The sequence below is a fragment of the Oryctolagus cuniculus genome, chromosome 1 (assembly GCF_964237555.1).
Source record: "Oryctolagus cuniculus chromosome 1, mOryCun1.1, whole genome shotgun sequence".
NCBI lineage: Eukaryota > Metazoa > Chordata > Mammalia > Lagomorpha > Leporidae > Oryctolagus > Oryctolagus cuniculus.
The window spans coordinates 34,535,650-34,550,127 of NC_091432.1; the positions used below are offsets into that span (position 1 = coordinate 34,535,650).

Consider the following 14,478-nt stretch of genomic DNA (forward strand, 5'->3'; position numbering starts at 1 on the left):
TGGTGTTACTGAAGCTAATAATTCTTCCCTTAGTTATGAGCTGAATATTGGTTATTAGCTTAATTTGTGACTCTTAAACATGCAGTAATCAGCGTAAACATCTTAGACTCTTTGTGCATATACTACAGGAATTCTTCACTTTGTTGCTAGAAGCTACTATTTTAACAAAAAATAATTCAGTTGGAAGTAGAAGCATTTAGCAAGTGAGAAATAAAGTAAATTAGCATTCTCCTGTTGGTTTGCACAGTAAGGCAAGATGCAAAATAAAAGTCTTTAATTTGATCTCCATTTTTTTAAGGATTATAGAGCTAGGAATTAGTTTACTAAAGTTTTGTTGGAAAGCTAATGAAGAGAAGAAGAAAAACACTTTTTAATATTTGTAATGATACTACTGTGTGATAGTCCAAGGGTATAATTTTAGTCCTCAGTGTAACTATGCTAATAGTTAAGCATTTTTAAATACCGTAAATTTCTATCAGCAAACATGCTGTAAAATCTGCCATGTAAACACTCCCTTGACGCTGCATTACGCTATAGGAAGGAATTAAGTATACTTGTTACCTCCACTCTGAGCTCCATGTTGTCTTGAACTATTTTCACCTAGGCTTTGGTCCCTACCACCTCACTGAAGCAGTTCTTGTCAAAATCCCCAGGAACTTATCTGTTGTCTCTCCAGTGGTCAACTCTTTGTCCTTATCTTACTGAAACCCAATTTCACTTAGTTTTGTGGACACTAAGATTTCTTCCTTTCTATTTTTTCTGAATCTCCTTTGTTGCTTTTACTCCTCATTATCCAAATATTTGAGCCACTCAGTGTTTGTATTTTACTCTCTCTCTCTCTCGTTTTTGTTGTTGTTGTTGTTTTTAAGATTTACCTATCTATCTGTCTATCTGAAAGGCAGAGTGACAGAGATGGAGAGGCAGAAAGAGATCTGCCATCCACTGGTTCATGCCCCAAATGGCCAAAACAGCCAAGGCTGGGCCAGGCCAAAGCCAGAAGCAAGGAACTCCATCCAGGTCTCCCATGTGATTAGCAGGGATCCAAGCATTTGGGCCTGCTGCTTCCCAGTGCATTAGCAGGAAGCGGCAGTGGAAGTAGAGCAGCTAGGACTTTAGCCAGCACTCCAGTATGGGATGCTGCTGTCAAAACCAGTGGTTTAACCTGCTGCACCAAAATGCCAGCCCCTAAGGATTGGTATTTTAAGCAGCTCTTGTTTGTATGTACTTACATGTTGGATGACATCCTGTCTCATAGTTTTAAGTACCATCTAACTTACTCCCAAATTTATAGCAAGTGCATCTTCTCCCCTGAACTCCAGAATCATATATCTAATATGTATTTAATATCTTTGCTTTAGTGGATAGCAGTCATCTCAAACTTAATATGCATATGTCCAAAACTAATGCCCCCATTCTCTTTCTCAGACTGGCTTCTTCTACAAACTTCTTAGTTCCATTCTTCTGCTGGTTCAGGCCATAAACCTCAGAGTTTTCTTTGACTCTCGTCCTTTTTCACCCTACATGGAATCCATTAGCAAATCATGATGCTTATAATTTTTAACTGTATCAGAATCAGAATCAGACCATGTCTTGCCACTGTCACTGATATCATCTGGTGCATCCAGCACTGCAGGGTGTCAGGTTAACCCGAAAGAGGAATGGCGTCGTGTAGTTAAGGAAGCAGACTCAGATGAAAGATTTTAATATGGAGAAACCAGGAGACACTCTGTCCACTGCCAAAGGAGACAGAAGCAGAGGCCCAGATGTCTGGTTACTCCAAGTATTTATTATCAATAGTGATGTGATCGATTAATCATAAAAAATGTGCAGTTTCGTGAAAACAGTATTTCATGAGGAAGGAGTTTAAACATAGTGAAACAGGGAACAATAGCGAGTTTGGGTGTTACAAGAAGGACTTGTTTGCTTGGAATCTGGGAGAAGAGGACAATCACAACGTGGAGGGGTCTTGAGGGGGGCTCATTATTAACTGGGGCAAACGTGCCACTTGCTGTTTACTGGTCCCTCAGCATTTCCTTAGCTGCCTCAGCATCATGTGAAACGACCTTTGCCATTGACATAACTCCACCGATCACCTTTGCAATCTGACCGAGCATGTCTTCAGCAGAATTCAGGCTGTGGGGTGGTCTCAAAAATTTAGGCCTCTAACAGAATTCAGGCCATGTGGTGGTCCCTGATAATCATCCTGACTCAAGACGAACTCATCTTTCTTATTTTGTGGCAATAATTACTGAAATTCTCTTTGTGCATACTCTCCCCAGTTTTTTGCTTCCCTATCCTTTCCGCTGATACTCTCCATACAGTAACTGACGTGATCCTCTGTGATGATGCTGTTAAAGAGCAAGTGTATTCCTCATGCTCAAAGGCCCAATTACTCTCCGTCTCATTTGTAATGAAAGTCTAGACCTTAAGTGGTCTACAAATCCTACAAGATCCGCTTCCTTTTTCTGCTGCCTCCTTTTTCTTTTTCTTTTTGTTTTTGTATTTAAAGTTTTATTTAAAGACCAGCATGTTCATTCACTTGCATTTTGTTTGTGTCTGCTTTCACTAAAATGGCAGAGTTGAATAGTTGTGACAGAAATTATATGACCTGCAAAGTCTAGACTAATTGACTATCTGGTCCTTTACTGGGAGCATTTGCTGAACCCTGCTCTACAATAAAAGTTTCCTTTTAAAAAATATTTACTTATTTATTTGAAAGGCAGAGTTACATAGAGAGGGAAGGAGAGACAAAGAGAGACAGAGTTAGAGAGACAGAGAGATGTTCCATCTGCTGGTTCACTCCCCAAATGGCTGCAATGGCTGCAATGGCTGCAATGGCTGGAGCTGGGCAGGTCCAAAGCCAAGAGACAGGAGCTTCTTCTGGGTCTTCCATGTGCATGGAATGGGCCCAAGGATTTGGACAATCTTCTGCTGCTTTCCCAGCCAAATTAGTGAAGTGCTGGATTGGAAATGCAGCAGCCAGGACTTGCACTGGTGCCCATATGGGATGCTCGCTTTGCAGGTGGCCTTTACCTATTATGCCACAATGCCGGCCCCAATAAAAGGTTCTTGATGGCAAGGACTCCCAGAATGTAGATTGATTTGGCATCCAGTAGGTATTTTTAAAAGTACTCAAAGGGTAGACCAATATATATATGAAAGGTATGACTTTTTTTATAGTTTCTATTCTAATTCTACTTTAGTTTCTTCTACTTTCTACTGCCAACTTGCTTCTGAGTAAGGACATGATATTACAAATTTTCAGAAAGGTGACTTTTCTTGTAGTTCACCATTCTGAATGCTAGCAGTGAATTTGCCACATCTGTGGTGGCTACTTCTAATGGAAAGGCTATCTGACCACCTTACGTAATGACAGGTGAAGGTGAAATTAGAAAATAGTGGACTGTCCCTGTTAGTTACTGTGTACTAGGAGAGCAGGGTGCTGCTTGTTTCTTTTTCTAAGTGGCTCCTATTTGGGCTGCATGATATTTTTCAGTGTAGAATAAAAATCTTCCTGACTTTGAATTGACTTATTACTTTAAAGTACTGAATTTTGTCTAAAATAATTCTCCTAAAGGAGTGGTTGATTTGAGATACACTGGACTTTGCCCTGGTCTCATTTCGAGGGAAGGTTTGATGCCTCGGAAATGCCATGGTAGTTTTGTAATGATGAAGGTTAGATTGCTATTAAAACATTCAGTACCTGCTCACTAGGTTGTTTGGTAATGAGAGTTCTCTACATTTCAGTAGAAATATATGTGTCTTCTGGACTTCTTTAAATACTATTCTGGTGCTTTGTTCTTTTGATCCTTTTATTGGTTGACAGATTAATGATGGTTAAGTTATCTGTGGTTTGTAAACTTTTCCCTTAAGTATAAACTTCTGCTTTCCATTGGTTGTTCATTATAAAATGAAGAATAATTTTTAAAATTTTTCCAAACAATTAAAACTTTACTGAGTTTTAGTTTCTGAACCAAAGCACATCCTTGTATTGAAAATTGACTTATTAATAGGATTTAATTATGGGAATTTATTATATTACTGTGGTTAGAGCACAGCAGTTTTTACATTGTTGATGGAAATGTCTACTTATTAGAAAAATTATTTTTTAACTTTAAATCTACCAAAATATCAGTCTATTTAAATATTTTTGGTTGTCCTTGAAACTATAGATGTCAGTGTTAGACACAGAAGGAGAAATGTTTTTACCAAATGAGGTCTGTTACTACAAAAGGGTGATGTTAGATGAATAAGAAATGTGGAATTTTTTATATTTTTCTTTGTGAATTACAGGGTATATTAATAACAACATTATCATTATTGGCAGGAATGTAAGAAATAGGGTCAATTTTTCATTTTAGAGAGAACTAATTTAATGCATTCAGTATACAATGGTGGTATAGTGTTTTTAAAAGAAGAACTTAGAAGTGCAACAATATGGCAATAATAAAGTTGGCTTACAATATATTATAAAATATTTAAGTAAAACTGGTTGGCAATCTGAAAAACAATCTCACTAATTAGACAGCATTAGAAAATGGTCACATTATATTGTTAACACTTACAGTCATTTAATGTGTACTTTGTATTTAGGATATAGTTCAAATCCCTGAATATCCTAATGCTGTTTTTCTGTTTGTTTAAATGTCATTTACCTTAGCTAAATGTCACAACCATCTGGTCTTCTATTACCACTTGTATTATAAACAGAAAAAGTACTTCTGTGTAGGGAGAGGAATCATCAGATTGAAAGGGCTTGTTTATTATAAGCTGCTGATACACTAAATCCGTATGTCATTTAAATAGAAGAACTACCTAATAATGTCACTTATTACAACTAGGATATCTAAACAAGGGACTCGCTTTTTGCAGACTATGGTGATAAAAACCTGTGCTACACATTCATTTCTCAGCAACGGTTCCCAGGATAATCAGTCATAGCATAGTGCTAATGCCTTGATTGCAGCTGATGTGGAGGAAATTTGTTTACTCTTTTGCTAAAGTGAAGTTCGCTGCGGAGATGACGTGACTTTTTCATCCTATAGCTAACACAATTCTGAAGATAAATTTGACTTATTGTTTACAAGTTTGAGGTGTTTTTGTTCAGATGTTAACATGAAAGAATCACCTGGGAGGACCCCAAACTCAAGGATTTTCTTATGTGTTCTCTGAACGTTTTTAGAATCTGAGCTTAATTTAACAATAATATGTAGTGATAGAATTTTATTTTGTACTACTATTTTTATTATTTATATTTATATAAAGTTTATCATTTCTACTGAGTTTAGGAGGTGGTCCTACAATTAATTAATGTTTTTCAACTAAAAATATTCAGACCACTCAAAATTCGAAAATCAGTATCATTGGTGTACATCTCGTGAGGCAGAATGTAATTCAGTAAAACGTAAATATTTGTTTTCATCTTCAAGCTCTCTATCTGTACTTCGAATTTGCCTGCACCTAATTGGAAAAATTAACAAAGGTTGAAATTGTAACACTGCTGCTCATTGTAAGCATCTGAACCAGCCTCCAAACTCTGCTGCTAATGAAGAGAATATATTCCAAGTATCATGTGGTTTCTTAATCTGATATAATCGTTTTACCAGGTCTGCTGGAAAAGCTGCTGTTGTTTAGGGGAATATGTTAAGATGTCTTTTGGAAAAGGCAACTAAATGAAATTGCTATGTAACCACTTTGTTTAACCAAAATTTGACAGGTTGAGTTTGGTTTCTGTGACTTGCATAATCTTAGCGCATAAAAATATATTTATTACACCAAACTATTCTCTGACTTAAACAGGAATAGGAAAGAGGAATAAGAAATATAAAAGTAGGTATACATGTTATAAAACAGTGGAAGATACTAAATTAATATGAAAATATTGGCTTAACAAGTCATTGTATTGCTAAACTAGACATGTGAGAGTGTTTTCCTCCTGGGTTAGAATTCTCATTTTAAGAAAATATATAAAAATATATAAATCATTTAGCATGACACAGTTAGTGCCTCCATTCTCACTGAACATACACACAAGGCCAATAGAGAAAGGAAATGAAACAGTGTCTAAGAGAGTACTAAGTAAAAGTCTCAAGATATAATTCAAGAGTCTAATCTACCTTCTTCCTGTTCATACTGTGTATGAATCTCTAAGTCAGGAAGTATTAGAGAAAACTGTCATCTGAAGAGACTTGAAATTTGACCCCCTCTCCTTATATAAAGAAAGTCAAAATATGTCTAGGAACATAGACTAAGGACTTTGGACCTCAAACCAATCTCAGCATTCAGGCGTCTTCTTTAAGAGACTGCTTCAGGAACAGCCCGACCACTGGACTTGCGGGGTGGGGGACACTGTGCAGAAAGGTAGGATGGGAATGGAGACTGTAGGCAAATTTGCCAGTTGTTAACTTCTGAACCTGTCATTTTTACTTATGCATGCTATCAATTAATTCCATAAACAGTTATTGAACACTTACTTGGGGGCCAGCACTACATGAAGGTATATAAAGTCCTTGCCTTCAGTAATGTGCAACAGAAATTTCTGAAATAATGAAAACATTCTATATATGTGCTGTCCAGTAGGGTGATAGCTAGGCACATGTAGCTAACTGAATACATGAAATGTGGTTAGAGTGCCTGAGAAACTGGAATTCTTAATTTTTAATATAATTTCTAAACTTTAATAGCCACATGAGTGACTAGTTACTACTGTATTGGATAGTGCAGCTTTAGAAATTCTCATTCAAGCTGCAGGAGCAATGAATAACAATATGGCATAACAGAATTATATACAGAGTATCCAGAGTGGGCAGATAGGATTATTTTCCTGGGAACTGAGCTGGAGTTTTAAAGGGTAAGTAGGAGTTGGCCAAGACTGGCAGCATATTATGAAGGCGAAAGTAAGAGTGTGGCATTGTGCTTTAGGGGAACTGTCAAAAATAAGTTCCTATGTAGGGAATATGTAGTAGGCGGGTAGGTCATGAAAGGAGATAAAAATAAAAGGGGTAAGTGGGGCTCCCAGTTCCTTCTGTGTCTCAAGCAGGGAATAACATGACTAGACTTAATCCTTCAAAGATAAGTCTCATATTAGTGTAGACTAACAGGATGGGTTGGAGCAGGAGAGACTGGAGACAGAGACCAGTTAATAGGCTTAAGTTAGACACAATTGAGATTACCACTGAGAATGGAAACAAGTATGAAAATTTCAGAAAAATTAAGGAAATTTATAAACAAGATCTGATGCTGGAACTGCTATCTTTAAAATGACACCCAAGTTTCAGCTTTAGCAATAAGGGTAGGTGAAATAATAAAATAAGGGTATGGAGAACATGCAAATTTGGGAAATAGAAGACCTTTTCAATTTGGGCAAGTGAAGCCTAAGATTATATTTTAAATTAACACAGTGGCAATTAAATTATTATAGCAAAATACAGTGGCAAAAATACTGTGCTTTACCAAAATGATGTCTAGATGCCTTGCTATTCCCTTCTTTAAGTCCACATAATATGTTTTCATGATCTCTTAGTCAAAACAGTGTTTTCATGCTTTCAGCCCTGGACATCCATCTACTTTTTTGAAGCTACTCTTTGTATCATGCATCATCACAAAAAAATTCCGTCATCCACCTGCACAATATACAATTTTATATTCACAAAGCTAGATTTCATTCTAAATAATGTGCAGGGTTTGCAATGTTAGAATTGTGTTTTGATGGATAAAAACATAAGTTGGAGAAGTGTCATGGAAAAACATACAATGATGTCATTTTTAAAAATGCATTAGTAACACCGCATACAAAAAGGCCTACATTTTGTTTCTTTTTTTAAAAAAATTATTTTTTATTTGAAAAGCTAGAGAGAGAGAGAGAGAAAGAGAGAGAAATCTTCCATCGGCTGTTTCATTTCCCAAAAGGCTGCAATGCCCGGGGCTGGGCCAGTCCAAAGCCAGGAGTAGGAGCTCCATCCGGTGGGTGCAGGGGCCCAAGGACTTGGGCCATGTTCTGTTGCAGTGGATTCATTCTGAGAGGAGGAGCGTGGTGGGGGCAAGAGGCACGGAGTCACCACACAGATCCCAGGAATCTGGTGAAAGCAGGCAAGAGGTGAGCATCCCGCAGACTCCTTTATTTCAGTTGGTACAACAGCTTAAATAGCCAAGGCAGCCAATCCGGTCAAGGGGCGGTTTATGCCCTAACCAATCACAGTCTGTTGCCAGGCAGCATCCGAAGCCATCCAATTACAGCCTGTTGCCAGGCAGGCTCCGTTGCCATGTGGTTTCTAAAGCCATCCAATCACAGCCTGTTGTCAGGCAGGCTCTGTTGCCAGGGGGTTTCCCAGGGGGTTTCCAAAGCCACTCCTGAGTAATTGACGCTAGCTTGCCAGTGGCCATCTTGGCATGGCCTTCTCATTCCACCACAATCTTCCACTACTTTTCCAGGCACATTAACAGGGAGCTGGATTGGAAGTGGAGCAGCCAGCCTCCAACCCATGCCCATATGGGATGCCAGGATTTCAGGTGGCAGCTTAACCTGTTACACCACAACGCCAGCCCCTGGGCTACATCTTTAATCATTTCTTTATTGGAGTATGACCTCTTTTCTACTGGTGATATATTTCTAATACCATTTCAGATATGAATCTCTTTTCCAGCCAATGTTTATAAGAATCAGTTATGCATAGGGGCAATAGGAGATTGAAAGGAGCCACAGATATTCATCTGTAGCGGTACATGCATACAGGGATGAGTTTGGACTTTGGGAATTATTATGGGAAGTGTCAGGAATAAGACTTTTGTTGGAAATGTATTATGCAGTGTGTATTTGCTTTACTATTAGAACTGTTTAGAACTATTTTTCTGAGCGCACAAGAAAAGTCATTATTTTAGTACTTAACCATATTCTGTTACACTCTGAAATACTGTATGTTGCATTGTTATACTTATTTTGGATTATGATAACAAGAGTATATTTTTAAAAAATATTTATTTATTTGAGAGGCAAGGTGACAGAGAGAGAGAGAGAGAGAGAGACAGAGATAGAAAGAATGAATCTTCCATCCACTGGTTCATTCCCCAAATGGCTGCAATGGCCAGGGCTGGTCCAAGCCAAACCCAGAACCTAGAACTGTATCTGGATCTCCCAATGTAGGTGGCAGGGGCCCAAATACTTGGGCCATAATCTGCTGCTTTCCCAGGTACATGAGTAGAAAAGTGGATAGGAAGCAGAGCAGACAGTTGGAGCTCCAATAGGAGGTGCTAATGTCTACAGTGGCAGCTTAACCCACTGTGCCACAACATCGGCCCCAACAAAAGTGTATTAAAGTGGAAGCCAGAGATAATTTTAGAATGAGAATATAAAATGTGTCTTTTAAATACTAATCCCAAACAAGGCAGGTAACATTGTGTTTACAAATAGAACAAAAAGGAAGTCAGAGGGTAAGATGATTCACTGTCTGATAAGACTGGGATCTTAGTGTTGGATGACCTGGATGGAAAACCCTATGCTGCACTTTCAAGGTTCTTCCTTCACTTTCTGAATAGTTGGTAAATGAAGTAGATGTTTCATAAAGAAAGACCTAAATATTCAGTATTTAATAAATATTGCTTGATGAAGATGCCTGTTAAAGGACTAAAATGTTAGTCTTTTCTATTAACTTGGGATGATTTTATCTGAATTTAATTGAACCAGAGTAATTAATATGGTACTTATTCACAATTATTGTACATAATGGATTCAATTCAAAGACTCCGTTATAACCATACCTGTGTAATTGAATACAGTGTAAAAACAAAAGAGCTAAAACTAAGTAAAATTGCCAAGTGCACTTGACTTTGCAGAGAACTGGGTAGGCAGACTGCTTAGGAACAAAGAAAGCCCGGTAGGCCTCATTCACTACAGCAGCTGGGGCAATTGCTAGGGAGTTCTCTTAGAGTGTTTACAGGATGCCAGGAGCCTTGTGTTACTGCATTTGGTTCTCACAGTATTTCTGTAAGGTAATTTATTTGTCCTAGTTGAATAGATGAGGTTTAAATAGCATGTACAAGTGCTTAACTGGAGGTTTGCATAGCTGCATTGGGACCTCAGGACTATGACTCTGTAAACTGTATCTTCAACCACTATCCTTAACATTTCAGAGATTACTCACTCAGACTGGATGAAAGTATTGAATACTTACGGAGAAGATGGAGCTTAGCCTGCAATATCTGTAAGAATGAGGAAGTCAAGTCTTAGACTAAGCAGGGAGATACTCAGTAATGAAAGAGAAGCTGTTAATAAAAAGTCTATCTTCCAGTCACATCCCTGTGCCGCCTACTAAAACTTCTTTATAGATTCCTCTTTTGCAATGATTGGCTGTATCCTAAGGTGGCAGGCATCAGTTTCATTTTTTTTTTTTCACTTTATTTGAAAGAAACACAAGAGAGGGAAAAAGAGAGAGATCTTCCATCCACTGATTGACTCCCTCAGTGCCAGCTAAAGCCAGGGCTGGGTCAGGCTGCTGCCAGGAGTGAAGAACTCAGTCTGGGTTTCCACTTGTGTGGCAGGGACCCAAGTACTTAATTTAACATCTGCTGCCTCCCAGGGTGCACATTAATAGAAAGCTGGATTGGAACAGGAGTTGGCAGGACTGGAACTAGGTACTCCTATGTGACAAATAGGCATTCCAAGTGGTGTCTTAAATGTTGGAACAAGTGCCTACCCTTGAATCATTTTTAAGTAGAAAAGGACAGTAACAGTCCCAAGACTGATATGGATAACATAGTAGTAAGGCAGAATTTTTTTTTAAACTTTTATTTAGTAAATATACATTTCCAAAGTACAGTTTATGATTACAGTGGCTTTCTTCCCCATAACTTCCCTCCCACCCACACCCCTCCCATCTCCCACTACCTCTCTCATTCCATTCACATCAAGATTCATTTTCAATTCTCTTTATATACAGAAGATCGATTTAGTATATATTAAGTAAAGATTTCATCAGTTTGCACCCACACAGAACAAAAAGTGTAAAATACTGTTTGAGTACTAGTTATAGCATTAATTCACATTGAACAACACATTAAGGACAGAGATCCTACATGAGGAGTAAGTACACAGTGACTCCTGTTGTTGACTTAACAATTTGGCACTCTTGTTTATGGCGTCAGTAATCTCCCTAGGCTCTAGTCATGAGTTGCCAAGGCTATGGAAGCCTTTTGAGTTCGCGGACTTCGATCTTATTCCGACAGGGTCATAGTCAAAGTGGAAGTTCTCTCCTCCCTTCAGAGAAAGGTACCTCCTTCTTTGATGGCCTGTTCTTTCTACTGGGATCTCACTCGCAGAGATCTTTTATTTAGGTCCTTTTTTTTTTTTTTTTTTTTTTTTTCCCAGAGTGTCTTGGTTTTCCATGCCTGAAATACTCTCATGGGCTCTTCAGCCAGATCCAAATGCCTTAAGCGCTGATTCTGAAGCCAGAGTGCTGTTTAGGACATCTGCCATTCTATGAGTCTGCTGTGTATCCCACTTCCCATGTTGGATTATTCTCTCCCTTTTTGATTCTATCAGTTAGTATTAGCAGACACTAGTCTTGTTTATGTGATCCCTTTGACTTTTAGACCTATTAGTATGATCAATTGTGAACTGAAATTGATCACTGGGACTAGTGAGATGGCATTGGAACATGCCACCTTGATGGGATTGTATTGGAATCCCCTGGCACATTTCTAACTCTACCATTTGGGGCAAGTCAGATTGAGCATGTCCCAAATTGTACGTCTAACTTTTAGATATTTTTAAGTGAGAAGAAAAAGAAGCATGGCTACATAGAAATAGTACCCATTGAAATAATCAGTGTGTTGTTCTGGGCCTGTTTCTTATAATCCTTTGTCACGCATTTCATGTGCAAGCACTTCAGGTTACCAGATAGTCCACTGTCTTAATTAGCTCAGGTGGGCAGAATGTGGACAAAGAGAATGTCAACAAAAATAGTATATTAGTGAAACTGTTCCCTGAGTTTGCTTTCAGAGATACTAATAACTGGTACTTGAGACACTTTCATTACTTTTTTAAAAATTAAAGATTATTAATGTTTTCTCAGTTTTGTGTTTTTTAAAAGTAATAATTTTTATAAATTTTTGCATATATGTTTGTTTATGGCTTTTGCTGCTATTGCATGAAGGTAAACAATTATTTACTGATGATGTTTCTAATTTTGTTACATGATTTGAACAAACACTTGCTTTTATATAGTCTTTTTAAATAATATTAATAAATAAATTTATTTTCCAAATATTGTCTCGTAGTTATACATAGAGTCTCAAGTCATGATTAAGCAATATGCATTAGTTACATGGTGGTGTAGAAATCTGATTGTATATCATTGATGGAGAGATATAATCATGTGTGCAAAATGAAATACTTCTGAGACTTAACTGCTACTGAAGTATCACTTCCATTTGCTTTTATGAAAAACGAAAGAAAAAGGCTTTATCTGCTTTCATTAAAAGGGTGTGCCTTTTTTCATAGAGGAAAAGGAAAATCTAATCTTAAAAAAAAAGTATTCCAAAAACTTTCCTCTTTGCCTTTATGATTTTGTTTCTTTGATAAGTATCCTTTCTTTTTTCTTTTGCAGTCATTTTAGAACACATAAAGAAGTAAGAGCAATAGGTAGGGCCAGTGTGCAAATGCACACTTCACCCTTGCTAGTTTTAAACTATAAAGTATATGGTAAACAGGCTGTTAATTAAAAATCAGTCTGTTCTTAGAATTTTATTTTTTGAAACTTTTGAAAGGTCAAACACAAATATCTTAGTATTTAGTCAGAACTTTTTCTTAAGTAGATGTTCTTTGCTTAATCAAACAAATGAGTTTGATTACAGTTTAGTAAACGTGTTATTTGATATTGAGGACTCATTCATCAGATTTCACTTGAATCAAGAAAGGTAACACCTGTGGTTGCCTCACAAAAAGCCTCTTTTGTTAAATGGACACCCGCAGGCCATGAGGCAATTACATTTGTTGCTTGTACTAAAAAGGAGGCACTTAACTAGACCTCAGTAAATATAGCTGAGAACTAGAGGCTTGATTCTTTTGTCCAGCCCTGAGATTAGGTTTTATCATGGCTCAGGAAGTAAACTAGTAAGTAGTAAGAAAAAAACAAGAATGATTTAAGGATTCTTTAAATGCTTTAAAATTTAGCTGTAAAGTGAGTTATGTCTGAATGACCAAAATTCATATTTGAGCAAAAGTAAGGACAATTTATAGTGGCTTTCATTGAAAACAGTTTCATGCATTCATTCAGGATGGCAAGACAGACTTGTATAAAAGAAAAACAATCTAAGAATTAAAAGTTTTAAATGAGAAGTAATAAATAAAGACTTGGAATTAGGATTTCCATTTTTGGCCAGTTCTAACACATTTATTATAAATGTGTTTATTGGAGTGCTTTTCAGCTTCAGTTGTAAAGCATCATAGCTTAAAAATGTTTTAATCTACCCTTGTATCTTGTACACTACAGCTATAAATTTTTTTAATCTGGTTTGAATTTTCAACTCAGTGATAACCAACAGATTAACAGACAATAACCATGTTTTGAGTTAGAATAGACATTTTTATTCTGTTCTTTGTCTCTTTCCATACTAAGTCAGGTTTTGCATTTCAGACCTAAACCAAAAGTGTGTTATATTTCATGTTTGCTTAAATAAATGAGTTCTTGGTTAGATTAATACTTGAGCAATGGAGAGATTTGATGACAGTACTGATGTCATTTAGTTGTACTATGAGGAAGAGCCTACTATATGAATTTGAAGCTAGGTCATTCTCTTTTCACATGACAATAGACAAAGCAAAAATTTAAAAATTCAACAAAGCTCGAATTAACTTGCATCATGATGGGCAATGTTCCCTTTTTAAAAAGTACAACTCTCTGAGGCCGGCGCTGTAGCATAGTAGGTTAAGCCTCCACCCATGGCGCAGGCATCTCACATGGGCACAGGTTCTAATCCCAGCTGCTCCACTTCCGATCCAGCTCCCTGCTTTTGCTGGGAAAACAGGGGAAGATGGCCCTAGTGCTTGGCTTGGGCCCCTGCACCCACATGGGAGACCCAGAAGAAGCTCCTGGCTCGTGGTTTCAGATTGGCTCAGCTCTGGCCCTTGCAGCCAACTGGGTAGTAAACCAGTGGATGGGAGACTGCTCTTTCTGTCTCTCCCTCTGTGACTCTTCCTCTCAAATAAATCAATCTTAAAAAAAAAAGTATCACTGAATGAGTTCTTTTAAGACATATATGTATATGCCTGTATGTATGTATATATTTATATAACTAATGTAAATAATAGGAACGTCATAAAAATGTAAACTTTGAAATTTATACTTTTTAAAATCTATATACCTTGCCCTGCAACTTGGTTTTCTATTGACTATATCATCACAATCTATTATGTTTTTAAAACCAACTATCCACTGTTATTTAAATCAGCTTTAAATTTAGTCTCTACCTACTGAGAAACATTTA

The 14,478-nt window shown here is 37.3% G+C and overlaps 2 protein-coding genes across 16 annotated transcripts in view; one reads left to right on the forward strand and one right to left on the reverse strand.

Moving 5' to 3' along the window:
• Nucleotides 1–14,478, forward strand: part of IMMP1L (inner mitochondrial membrane peptidase subunit 1) — an 84,144-nt gene that overhangs the window by 62,907 nt on the left and 6,759 nt on the right. The gene's annotated exons all lie outside the window — the stretch shown is intronic.
• DNAJC24 (DnaJ heat shock protein family (Hsp40) member C24) overlaps nt 1–14,478 on the reverse strand; it is an 85,171-nt gene that overhangs the window by 1,733 nt on the left and 68,960 nt on the right. Inside the window, exon 5 of one of the 2 annotated variants that reach the window (XM_070072021.1) lies at nt 7,806–8,075. The exons of the other annotated variant lie outside the window; for it this stretch is intronic. Within the exon in view, the coding sequence (XP_069928122.1) occupies nt 8,011–8,075 (65 nt within the window). The 3' untranslated portion in view covers nt 7,806–8,010. Of the gene's footprint in view, nt 1–7,805; nt 8,076–14,478 lie in introns of those variants that run through there. 2 annotated transcript variants of the gene reach the window in all.